Below are 13,626 nucleotides of genomic sequence, written 5' to 3'. Positions count from 1 at the left end.
TTTTTTGTTTGTGATGTGATTTAATTTGTGGTGTCCCTCTCATCAAAACACTTTTCACATACTGATGCCGAGAAACTCCACCTAAAATATGCATACTTTATTCAAACAACAACCAAATAACAGATACTTGTTTTGATCGCATACAATCAGCTTTTAGATTTTTTTTATTACAACAAACAAAAATACTTTAAACAAAACTTCAAAAAAACATTGCATATTTCCAGTGGGCAACATTTTACATTTCCAAAATCCCATGCTCTGTGCACCAAACACACAAAACATCGGAATGCTATCCTCAAAGCCCCTTTAGCACTATCCCTCTATCATAAACGAATGCAAACACTTTTTAGCACAGATCTGCAATGACAACACACACACTTACACACAAAAATGATATACAACCAGCTTCCTAACAGACGAAAAACAAACTTAAACGAAAAAGAAACAAAGAAAAACCAACCAAACGAAAAAACTACTACAAACGAACTAAAACAACTAAAGAATTTATTTGAGTATGAATGTATGAAAACAACAACAAAAAAGGTTTATACATCTATATATACACACGCACGTAACAGAAACAAAACAAAAAAGTATATATATATACATATTATATACATATATATAGTTGGGTAATTAAAGACTGCGACAAGAATGAGTGCGAACTGTATTAGAATGGCCTTTTTGATTCATGATTTCCTCTTCCATTTTTGGTTTTTTTCTTTTACATTGTGACTCTATAAATACTTTCTTATATACATATATATATATACATATATTTGTTCTTGTGAATGGATTGTTTCTGGGTTTGATTCTCTCTCTATATATATTTACACACTTACACACATATATATGGTATGATAAAAAAAAACCGCATCCAGCTGCCGAGCATCCGTTTGTTCTGATATTCTGACTGATTGATTGATTGATTGATTGATTTACTGATAGTAATTTAGTTTCCGTTTTTCATTCCTTTCCTGTTTTTATCACATTTACTGTTTTCGGTTGTTCCTGCTCTCTTTGTCACCATCTACCACTAGTTTCACTCGTATTGTCTGTCTTTTCGTACATCGGTTTGTTATGTTTAAGTTTTTCCTTTTCATTTTTCCTAATCATCCGTAAGACTCAGCTGCTAGCCTGATGGAATGTTGCCCTGTTTTAAGTTTTCCTGTTTTTATTTTCTGTGTCATGTTGGTTCCCCATAACCTCACTGTTTGTGGACTGTATTTTAACTCATTCCTTATTTGGGCTGCCGTTTGATATTTATGATCTAGCGCGTTTCGCGACATTATGTTCCAAATGGGTTTCAGTTCAATCTTATCCTTTTTTTCACAACAAATGCATCTCTTTTCTTGTGCGTTTCTTTTGTCTATCTGTCCCATCTCTCAGCCATTTCTTGCGTTCGACAATGATCACCGATTTTTTCCTCCACATTAGCTGTAACACTTTTTGTGCGTTTCTGCGTATTTTTTCTTTAATTAAAACAAGTTTCCGTTCCGTTCAATTAATTAGTGCATTCCGCGTTTCTACTCAGTGTCGTTGATTTTAGGCATTGTGTTTCGATTTACACCCACCCAAAAACAAAAAAAAAAGCTTACCTCCATGCCCGAACATGATGGATTAAAGGACAATGATGCTGATAATACACACTTGTTGCTATTGGTTTTTGATTGAATTGATTGATTGATTGATTGATTGATCGTACACAACACATAATTATTGCTGGTGGATGCTGATGCTGATGATGATGATAATGAATGGATGAATGACGGTAATAATGCTGCCCGGTTTGATGAGTTCTGTCTTGTTCCTGTTTGTTGTGTTTTGTTCACCGTATTGTAATGCAAAATCCGTATCCTTACATTGTACGTCTTTCGTTCCTTACATACATATCTATACCTCTATTGGCGAACGATGTTTTGCATTAATGATGTTGAAATTAGTTGATTCCCTTTTGTCCGAGTAATGACTGCGTGACTGCGCCGTACTTTAAGTTCCTTTCAATCTCTACTACCCTAACATGCCTCACTACTGTTGCGGAACGCATTAGCGCAACCTGATATGATCGACTTGTTCTGTGTCTGTATATGGTTGACTGCACTATTTTGCACCAATTTCTTTCGGTAACGCGAATGATTATCTCTTTTCATTTTTTGAATATTTTGGGTTTGTTGAACGAACGTTATGGAACGTTTTATTTTTGTGTTTTGATTTCTTCACTAACAAGCAATGATCGTCTTTTTGAGTTTGTTATAATAAGAAAAACATTTCAAACGATCGTTTTTTACGAATGGAAATGTTGATTTGGATTTATGTTTTTGTTTTGTCCGTTGTATATTTCTATATCGATTGTGATTGCATTTCCAGGCCAATGTGTTTTGGTTTGCTGTCTGTGGCATTTTTGACAGTTTATGATACATGATATACGATGAATGTTATTTCTTAGCTTACTTATGCAAATCGAAAAATTACATATTTATATATAAATACACATTTATATCACTCTATCGGATAACAACTCTTCTGCATACTGCATACTTTCGGTTATGGTCCAGTCTGTTCCGTTTATGAGTTTGATGATCAGTTCTCCATTTTTTTCTTTTCTTTTCTATCCTCCCCCCCAATTTTTGGCTAACGGTCTTGATGAGTGATGCTGAAGGTATTTGTTTAATATGTTTCTTGATCTGATACTAGTGTGTGCGCTCATTTTTCTGGCTTTTTTTGTTTGTTCAAGCGTTTTGTCCATTTTTGCTATACCTATATAAATACAATACATATTCTTACTCCACACTTTTGCATCTTGTCGTTGTACTCTTGGTTCTTTTCTTTCCTCAACATTGTTTTTTGGTTCGTATTGGTTTTCGAACATTCTAGATGACTTTATTTCATTACTTCACGTTGTTCACTGTTTTACTTATTTTTTAAATCACTTTATCATTCATCCTCACATTTAACAGTAACCAACCTTAGCACGTTAGCATTTGCAAAATGAAAGCACAGGGAATTGTTATAATATGTAATAAGCTAATTCAATCAAAACAACCACTTGCGCATCTTGCCGACGTGCAACAAAATCTATGTATACTATACATAATAGAGGCACACACAGACACACACGTACAAAACATCATTCACAACTAACATTTCAACGGAATGCAACGCTAGACATAGCTGCAATGGATCGCTAGATTTAGAAGATACTGGGTTTCTTTTTCTACAGAGTTAAGGCTAGTGATGTTATGGATGCCGTTGACGCTGATGATCGTATATATTTTTAGGAACCCTATACTTCCTGCTATATAAATCTCTCTCTATCCCTCTCTCTCTCTCTCTTTATGCCTTTTTACGCCTTTTCAATCTGCCTTTTGTATCACGCTCACATCCGCACCTTTTGTACGCTGCACCTCGTTCTTATGCACTTATTTTGACATTTTCTTTTTAAGTTCAAAACTATATATTGTAAACGTTAATGGTATGTACTAACAATGGTGGTAATTTAAATGTAGACAATTTTATCTAATTTTAGTACTATTTTTACTACGCAAAGAATGAATTATTGTTGAAAAACATTCCGATCGAGAGAGAGATTAGCGTTTTAGAATTTAAAGAAATAGACTAACTTCGAGAAGATATGATAATACATCTTCAACAGATAACTAAATCCATTAAAAAATTGCTACAACCCTGCAAGTGGCAGCAGGAAAAACTTGTATATTTAGGACCCAGATCCCATCCCTAATCTATTAACAAGAAGACACAATTTAAACACTTTCAAACACTTTCAAGACGAACACGTCTTTTGAGCGTGAACATTGACTGCCACCTGCGTACTAATATGCTCTTCAGGTTTTTCACATTATAGTGTGAAAAGCTTTTGCAGACAGGACAACTGCTTAAGTAGAACACTTTTTTGTTCAAAATTCAGACATACCCTTCGATATTATTCGTTATTCGATGGTCAATTAAAATAGCCTTTTTTTTAAACCTCTCAATGTCATCAAGTGAAGCATAATGACAAACAATTGCCTAGTTTGAAGTTTAAATGTCACCTCTTGGAACCATCCTTAAGTATTTAATAAGAAAAGAAGCGATCTGTCCTATCATAGGAAACTATCGATGTTGAACAGAGTTTCTTCGGGGAAAAGGGATTTATTTGCTTATCTAGCTACTTCTTCGGGGAACAGGACCATTTATTTTTTATTTAACTGCATAAGATTCTTCTGACCAGAGTCAATTGTAGTTTTTCTACCGGATCTGTAATCAAATTGTGCCTTATTATAGCTCTAGAGGTCTTCTTTGAAAGTTTCTCAATGGAAAAAGCCTGGAAAACTAGCAATCTTTGTAGGGACTGATTTTGTCACAATTTTAATTAGACGGTGCTAAGACAATAAACTTCAAAACGTCTTGTCGTATTCCTTAGAAACAATCCGTTTGATGTGTATTCAGAGCGATCACCAAAGACTTGACCACGAATTTTAGCCTTCAATGTCACACGTTAAGTTACTGTTACTATAAAAATATTCCAAGTGGATAACTTTACAATCTTTAGTTACATAATGATTTGCCATAAAAAGAATACACAAAGCTCATAAAATCTAGCGAAAGGCTTCATTTTGCGATTATTCCCGCAAGTACACAAATGGCTGAATTTTACTCAAGAAATTTGTAACGTCTCCGTGCAATATGCACCGTTCCGCGCACAGAAGCAACCGAACCTGGTTAAACATATGCTTTCTTATTATTTGGAAACAAATATTCTGGTCCTTCGCAGAAACACACAATTTCCACAATCAACATTTCTCCCAAATCGCTGGAGCTTTTCGGTCTGAAAAACAGACATTTACCCATAAGTCTTCGCCGACAGAGGCAATGGTAGCATGCGGTCGGGTTACCGTACTTATGTACCGCAAACTCCATTTGCCCAAGATCATGCTTTTCCATCCCCGAACACGTGAGTGTTGTGTGTTCCTCGCGTCTAAAATGAACTAACTTTCAATTTGAAGATGTTTTTTTTTGCCAAGATTCGCATTTTTACTGCGTGTGATACCTACCACGAACTTTTTTTTCTGGTTTTTTTCTCTTCTGGCTCTTTTTCAGTTTTTCAGAGCGAAAAAAAAAAACTGAAACAAATATTTGCTGTTGCGAGCTGTTAAAGACAAGCAGGCACCAGATAAACCATAATCTTATTTGCCGTACTCCGGTTAGGCTGATGCTGACGCTCGTGTGTTCTTTTTGTGCAATGTGCCACGAATTGTTAGCTTTCGTGTGGATACTTCAAATTAAGTAATTATTTTCGCATTAACCTTTTCAAGAGTACGGAGAATGGGAGGCTCATTCGGTTTGGAACTCTTGAAAAAGGATCATTTGTAAAGCTTACGAGCCTTTGCAAATAAAGCAGTCATTTCCTAAGCAATGTTTGACACATTTTTAAAGTCATGTTGAGCCTTGCTATCTTTGCAGTAAAGATAAATATCGATTTTTTCTCATCTGTGTAGGACTGACTTCCTCGAGAGGATTATTTTTAATTAGGTTTTTTATGCTGGAAAGCTTTGAAATCAAGTAAGAATAATTTCAGGAATTTTCTTAACATTATTCTTATTCAATTTCTCAACCCCTATGGTCGTTGGAAGAAAGTCACGTTACTGATTTACAAAAGCATAAATAAACCTCTCTCCGTACGGCCTATTCACAACAATCACGGAAAAACAATCATATCAACCAAATGATTAAATCGTGCCTTCAATTTTATACTCCCACCTAACTGCTCTTTTATGGCTTCGAAATCTGTTCACACCGTCACATCCCCACATTTAGAGAAAGCCAGTTAGCATTAAATCGACCATTCACCATTTCCATTTACCGAGCCGGAAGTGACCGGACTCAACGCAATAAAATTGATGCTTTTTAATAACAGTACACCGTACTCAACTCTAGCAGCTGCCCTCCTCCGTCGACTTACGCTGACCATGCTGACTTGGCACAGGTGTTCGATGGTCGATCGAAAGTGCTAGTAAATGAGTGCAAAACATAATTTCCGCCCCAATAATCATAAACATCTATCGATGTCCGGGAGGAAAAGTTTTCTTCACCGTGAGATTTAATTCGGCCTTTTTTCACGATCAGCTTTATGGCCTGAAGGGACGATCACGCAATTCAATGCTAAAATGTCAGTGTTCCAAAATTGCAAAAGAGCAAAGGGAAACATGTTTATGCTAGGAAAAAAATTGGAAGAAAATCCGGAACAAAAGCAATAAAAATTGATTCTTCGGAAAAACACCTACGATGATTATTTTTTATCGCCTTTTGCGTAATGTAAGAAGAATTTCGCTCAATTTCTTGGAGCGAAACTTTCTTTCTTTCCTCTACCGTAAAACGTTAAAAATGCAATAATATACTAGAGTCAGACACATACTCACACATCTGCAACATGCTCTTTCCCCCCATCGGAAACGACCAAAACTTAACCGTAAACGATCAAAATGGCAATTGAAAAATATGTACAACCGTGCCCTCCGCAAATTGAGTTGTGCACGTTTGCATGAATAGAATGTCGAGTGACGGCGCTCACACAACACCAAAAAAAAAAACACACACACACACATACCGGAAGAAAGAAAGCAACTTTTTGGAATAGAGAGTCTCAAGTTTTCGTTGGCCACGCTTCTCACAAATGTATGTTGCTTTCCCCCCGGCGCTGCAGACATTGCCGAAGCGGAAGTCAATATTCTTAAAAGCATCCTGCCAACGCTACATGCTACCGGGTGGAAAGCGATTGCTGAAAGCGAAATTGCTAAGCAAGTTACCAGATGTTGCGCTTTTCGTTTGACGTGCGTGTCGATGTGTTTGCTGCCATCCTCTGTGCCGAAGAATATTGTTTCGTAGTTACCGGGTTTTCCTACCATTTTCTTTGCTGTTGAGAAATGGTAGAAGGACATTCCTCAGCACGGAAACCATACGTACCGATATGGTGCTGATCGAAGCGCTGCGAAAACGTCTCCAAACGACAGCTAGACTCGTTGAAATCGTTTTCAAATAAGCGCAAAAAAAACATTCTGATGCATTCCTTTCCTCGGAGTGTAGTGAAATGTTTCTTAATGTGGAGAATGCTCTTAATTCACACTCGCAGATACACCGATACAGTCTATTGGAGCCTGCCATCATCGTTCCTAGAAACTTCAGCTATCTTCAATTGCACGTAATTCTTATGCACGTACGAACCGTCCTGATCGTTTTCGAAAAGGCATAAGCAGGCCTGTCTTTACCCGTTGTCGAATTGAAGATGACTGGTGTCCTAGTGGACAACCATTATGATGATAATAATATGATGCCCCATGCCTTATGCAAACCAGAATACCACGCGTCAGTTGGCGTTCATGTTCACCACAGTCGGCATAGTGGGAAATTTCGAACAAGTGTCAGGATAAAATCATTCATATTATTGATACATATCAGCAAGAAAACCAAAAGGTGCTAATTTTTATTGAATTCCAATATGATCTTTGTTAGCGCTAAAGCTTGAACCTACGCCTGTAAACGTGGGTTGGATGGTACAGAAACGTCAGGACGCACATCCGGCAAAAAAATCCAGCTCTTTTTCCATCCAACCACCGAGGAGATAGGTCGAGACAAGTGCTAGTGCTCGTGTGCCCACTAGCGCTCAAAACAGCTGGACTGCGTCTAAAATAAACCAATACCAACAATCTTGTTGATTGTTCAACTGCTTCTGTGATAAAAACCATTTCAAAAAAACGTGTTCCTTTACTCCTTGAGCCTGTCTATTTGTAATACTCAAGTCTTACAAAATTGTGAATGTGTGCAAGGAAGATATCTTTTACAACAAGTCTAAATCAAGCAATAAACTAAGACTGATAGCAGTTTCTCAGCATCTATTAGGATATCTAAAACAACCACAATCTTTTTAGCTTCTGAGCAGAAGTCAGACTGACATGCTAATATCGCATATTTTAGAAATAAAAATTTACGCAACGTCTTTGGAACTTCGCCTCCATTTTCTAACTATCATATATTATACCATCAAGAGAACTTAGAACAACTTGGAAAGGAGACAAATCAAAGCTGGACCACGTTATCTCTTTGTAATCATACGCTATCATAGCTATGATTGTGAAGCTTAGTACTCAGTTCTCAGTGTACTAGGCCTCACGGAGTCTTTGTGTGGGATCATACTTGCATGACGTCAATGTTTGTTAATGAATAGATTCGGACACGAGATTTGGAAATAATACCCTTAACAAATCTCAACTATGGTATTAATGTTCTCAGAATCTAAAAAAAACAGAGAACTACAAGCCTTCAAAGTTTCTTAGCACTATTCAGATTCAGATGTTTGATTTTCAGTTCATAAAAAAAAAGTTGTCGAATATTACCGCGTCAAACTCCCATCGTGCAATAGCCACATACAAATGCTTCCCCGAAAGCACAAAGAAACTATTTCGCTATTCTCTCCTCGTCAAATGTTGATACAAAATATCCATAGCCTAACTGTTCAGCAGTGAATGCGCCATCCGTGTAACGGAACACACACAAAAGTGCCACAATATTGACTGATGGCAATAATCATAAACCGTTTCCAGATTCGATCATTTGCGCGATCGTTGTGTGTGTGTGTGAATGGCAAATCGGTTCCCTTGAAATCGTAGAAGAAGTAGATTCACTTCTGAAAATGTACATCAAGCACCCACCCCTAAGCATTCTACGGCCCAAAAAGAAGAAACAACGAGAACACTTCCTGTACGTTCCAATTTGCTTGCCCGATTGGAGAAGCTGTGCCAATGCCATGTTATGATGCTTACGATGCATGCAACATTTACCCTTGACGTTGGGCGAGTTGGTTGAAATTTGACAACCGTTACGGTGCGGAACAGCGCCCCCCCGTTTTGATGGCGTAGTATAGGCGTTACTTAGGCAATAAGTGTTCCAATTGACATCGCATGCACAGTACATTGTGTAAGATGAGTGATTGTAAATAATCGTCTCCCGGTTTGCTAGTTCGCTATCACGTGCTATGTTACATGTGGAACGTATGTATTACTTTGCAGCGATTCATATTCTTTTTCTCTTGTTTTTTTCCTTCTTTTTTTGTCATTGTCTTGCACTTCTCATAAAACCATTCTGTGTTGCATCCTTTTGTTTCCTTCTTTTGCTTTGCTAAACAAAGTCTAGTGCACTAGTTTGTACATGCCTGTAAACGTTACTTGTTATCCGAATAATGATGTTCTGTGCTTGCCCTTTTACTGCGTTCTTATTATACTGTACTTTGTAAAATAATTCCTTCTAGAAGTATGCTTCACCGTTACAGGGTTTTTAACTTCTCTAGAAAACTAAGCAAGACGTTACGAAACATACTAGTGCAACGTGTACTTTTACAGACGACAATTATGCAAAAGCAATTTAACAAAAAATGTATGCAAGTTGCTACACTTCTACAAACAGATATGCCATTTTGCAAGCCTACAAATCACTTTTACAATTACTTTTAAGTAACAGAAATTGAAGTATATTCAAATTAATCTAATGTTAAAGTTACTAAATTTATAAAACAAAAGAATCCGATCAAAAATCAAACAAAATGAAGCAAACTGCATACACATGTAAATCAACATAGACACTCAGAACTTGGAACTACAAACTTGAGTTTGCTAAATATTTACGACACCGAGCAGTGCTCAGCCACATTCAACCCTGCATAGTCCGTGTGTTGCATATTTTTCCATTTTTTTAAAGCTTCAGTGTGCAAAACTCTACCGGAATGCAGCTGCCAATGTCTAATTAAACGTCGGTAGCTCCATTTCCCAAAAAATGTCATCCGTGCAAACCCTACCAAAAACATTGGATAAAAGATCGGAATGATCCGGTTCAATCCGAGGGCTTTGTATTGGTTTTCTCCCCAAAAATAACAAACTATAAAGTATAAGTAAAAAACATCAATCTGCCCTTTGTTTTAGCGCATTTTGTCTTTTTTCACGTCAAAATTTTCTTTCACACTTCATTTGCTGCTCATTCTTAGTATTTAGCATTGTACGTGATATAGTTCCGGTTTCGATCCCGGCTGGGGAAACTGGGTAAAGCTTTCATTTTAAACCACCGCCTTTTTGACACCCTGTTGACACATCCTAACACATTACGAACTACACAATGTAACAAAACAATAATCTTTTGCCATTGTTTCACCAGTTTTGTCAGTGCCGTTACAAACCCACATACACATACACAGTGCCGTATTTTTAATACACCAAAATATCTCTTTTATCTCTCTCTCTTTCTCTCTCTCTCTCTCTCTCTTTCTCTCTCTCTCTCTCTCTCTCTCTCTCTCTCTCTCTCTTTGTCCTTTCTCTAACGCTTCTTGGTGTTTATGGTGTTCTTTTCTCCCAACTTTTCCATGTTCTCTTCCCCTTTTTCCATGTTCTCTTCCCTTTTACCCCTCTCTCTCTCTATCACTACTATCTCGTCCTTCCCCATTATTATAGACGATGCCCGTTCTGCGGACATTCGGCAATCACGTAGCCTAGCGGGAGCGCGACCTGCCCGTATCCCCGGTGTCCCCGGCCACGACGGCATCTGGCGGTGTCCCAGGCAGTCGCGCTAGTGGTAGTGGTATTGGTGACGGTGACGCCCATCAAGACATTTACTACTATCATCCGCGGCACGACTGCCAAAGCCACAGCCTCGAACACAACTACGATAGCGAACACAAAAAAGCACACAAACAACAACAGCAACAACAACAACAGCAACACAATCACTATGCCACCTATCACTATTCGGGCAAATCTGGCCACCATCATCCACCTTCCCATCATCACCAGTACATGTACAACAGTAACAGCAACAACAACAACAACAACAACAGCAACACTAACCACTACAACCAAGCGAATGGCAATGGCGGTGGCAACAGTCATTCTAAAGGTCGCTCGAAAAGCTCTTCCCATGCCAAGCGCAACGACTACGAGCGTCCTGCCGGTGCCCCATCCGCGAACGGCACTAATCCCATTGCTAACACCTCCTCCTCCACCAATCCCACCACCAACACCGCTACCGGAAGTCCGGCCGGCACCGTGGACCATGGGGGAAAGTCGGCCAAAAGTCGCAAGCTGAGCTGCGAGCTGTTCGAATCGCCCAACTACGGTGACCCGAAACACACCAAACACACCAAAAGCAAATCACAATCACAAATGTTGCTTCTGCCCACCCCCACCACCAACACCGCCACCCTGCCCGCCCACATGCTCTCCTTGGCGCAGGCCACCGGTCGCCCCATTCACCATCGCTCCTCCACCGGCTCCTGTGAAAGCTCCCTAAGCTCGCCCTCCCCACCTCCCCCTCTACCACCCCTGCCGCTTGGTGGTCATTTGCCGATCGGTGGACCGGTGGCAAACGGTGCTGCCAACAAGCAGCAGCAAAGTGTGCAAAATGGCAAACAAACATCGCCAGCACCGTCGCCCACGATCGCCAGACGCTATCAGGCGAATAATAATGCAAATAAATCACACTACCAACACAACCACCATCAAGCGTCACCACTAACGCCACCAGCAACACAGCAGCAACACTACACTAAAAAACACACTCAGAAACATCAGCAACAGTCGCCGGTAAATAATAGTGCCAATGGGCACGGTAGCAGCAGGGCCAGTTAGTCGCAGAAGCGGGAAGTGACAGATACTACTACTACAGGCCCATTCGACGCAATTGACCGGGGATGAAGGATACGAATTCAAAGCAGAAATGCTTAAAAGACGTGGGAAGAATTCCGATTTGCCAGTGACGAGGAGGAAACATGATGGTCAATTTCTCTGGTGCATTGGTGCAACAATTGTGTTGCTATTTGTTGTCACAATAGAGGGAGAGAGAGAGAAAGAGAGAGCGACAGGGGGGAGAGAGCGAGGGAAAACACAAACTTCTTTGTACAGTGTACACACAAGTGGTCGCTTCTGGATAAGTCCTCCGGATCGCACCGTGACACGATTTGTTCCCCCCTTCCCATCTGGGAATACTTGGTAGCCTGTGGCGAATGTGCACCATTTGAAGTTCGCTACGGCACAAACAGAGCTCAAAGTGTATGGAGAACATTTTCCAACCAAAGTGGACAGTCCAGACCAGTGTCGGGATTGTACGTTTGGAGGGATAATCTTGAAAGTGGGAGAATAGAAAACATAGCACAGAAAAAAAGTAGTTGATCAGGAAGGACCTGAAGCAGAAGTAAGCTGAGCAATGTGGGATGTAATATTTACATACAATCGGGGAGCTATAAAAACCAGACTCAAAAGGAAACATGATTTATGAGTGCATTAAGAATGTGTAGATAATCGTTTCGGACAATGTTTCGAGAGGCCAAGGTCCTGAGGGCGAAAGCACACAAAACAAACAAACAAACTAACTAACAAACACAATCAGCTTCTGGACATGTTGGTTGCTTATATGGCCAAGGGGGTTACGTGTCCTCTTCCTGCTCTTCTCGTTTCCCGCCATTCCCTTTGCTCTTCCTTCCCATCCTCCCATTGCTGTATTTCTTGTGTGCAGTTTTAGCGGTTTTTAAATCATCAACACGCGTCAACGGCGTATGGTAGGGACAAATAGGGGCCAACAATTTGTATTTGCAGCGGCGTTACATCAGTGTGCACAGATACATACACAAACCCTCAACACGGATATTTGCACACCGTACGTACATGCACAAGCTTCACAATGTGGTTGCAGAGTTTAGATTCTGCCAGTGTTTGAGCTATTCACCACTAACTTTAACATCATACTATTCGCTTAACATTATTCATTCAAGTTTTCCATTAGTTTTGTGTGTTTTATTTTGTCTTTCGGTTCGGATTTTGCTTTCACAAGCTTACATTATTATGTTTTTTAACCTTCTTGCTGTATCAAAATGTTGAGAGACCTGTTATGTGACTAATTATTTTCCTGATGATCCTTCGAGCATCTATGACGATATATTAATAAGATTATTGATTTAGAAACGACCAGTAAACGGTACATATTATAAAGCAACACTTAGTTTTATTTTAAAAGCAATAAGCAAGTCATTGAGGAAGGAACTGAAACTGTGGAAGTTGAATGATTGAGAGAATCTGTAGGAAATTCCGATGAATTTCCTAAATTAACCGAAACTTTCAGTACTGTCTCCTCTATACCTAAAAGAATACTTTCATACGATGGGTGGGATTAATTTCAGCTGGTCTGCTTTCACAATGCTCACACACCGTGCTAATCGCCTTATTGTGTGCTACATTTTACATGTTATTTCATTGTGTCTCTTTGAATTTTTGGATGAGTTATATTTCTCAGCTACCACAACAAATTGTGCTATAATTGATCATACTGACAGAAAGAGAAGCACTTTCATGTGGCACCACTTCAACTACGTATGAATATTTCAGGACAAAAAACAACACATGTAAAGTAATGGTACTGGCGTTACATTCGTATTGTTAGCGCTACAAAGCACTTAAGCGTATTATGTATATGATACGATTGTACAGATGCATGAATTGATGAAATTGTGTTTTTGTTCACTGCAGTACACTCTACTACAGTACTACGGTACAACGGTGCGTAGCAGTCGTTCCCATCGAATACTGATCGAATATCAGTCAC

At 39.2% G+C, this 13,626-nt stretch overlaps 3 protein-coding genes across 3 annotated transcripts in view; 1 reads left to right on the top strand and 2 right to left on the bottom strand.

Moving 5' to 3' along the window:
• The window catches only part of LOC126558208 (O-glucosyltransferase rumi homolog), a 170,424-nt gene that overhangs the window by 150 nt on the left and 156,648 nt on the right, over nt 1-13,626 (bottom strand). The gene's annotated exons all lie outside the window — the stretch shown is intronic.
• LOC126556961 (bromodomain-containing protein 8) overlaps nt 1-13,626 on the bottom strand; it is a 238,854-nt gene that overhangs the window by 187,841 nt on the left and 37,387 nt on the right. The window lies entirely within an intron of this gene.
• Nucleotides 2,552-11,660, top strand: LOC126558758 (uncharacterized). The gene is made up of 2 exons (XM_050214818.1): nt 2,552-2,659; nt 10,488-11,660. The coding sequence occupies exon 2, from the start codon at nt 10,830-10,832 to the stop codon at nt 11,658-11,660; it is 831 nt and encodes a 276-aa protein (XP_050070775.1). The 5' UTR covers nt 2,552-2,659; nt 10,488-10,829.

This window comes from Anopheles maculipalpis, chromosome 2RL (assembly GCF_943734695.1).
Source record: "Anopheles maculipalpis chromosome 2RL, idAnoMacuDA_375_x, whole genome shotgun sequence".
Taxonomy (NCBI): domain Eukaryota; kingdom Metazoa; phylum Arthropoda; class Insecta; order Diptera; family Culicidae; genus Anopheles; species Anopheles maculipalpis.
The sequence above is the reverse complement of the archived record's forward strand: the minus strand, read 5'-3'. Positions and strand labels throughout refer to the sequence as shown.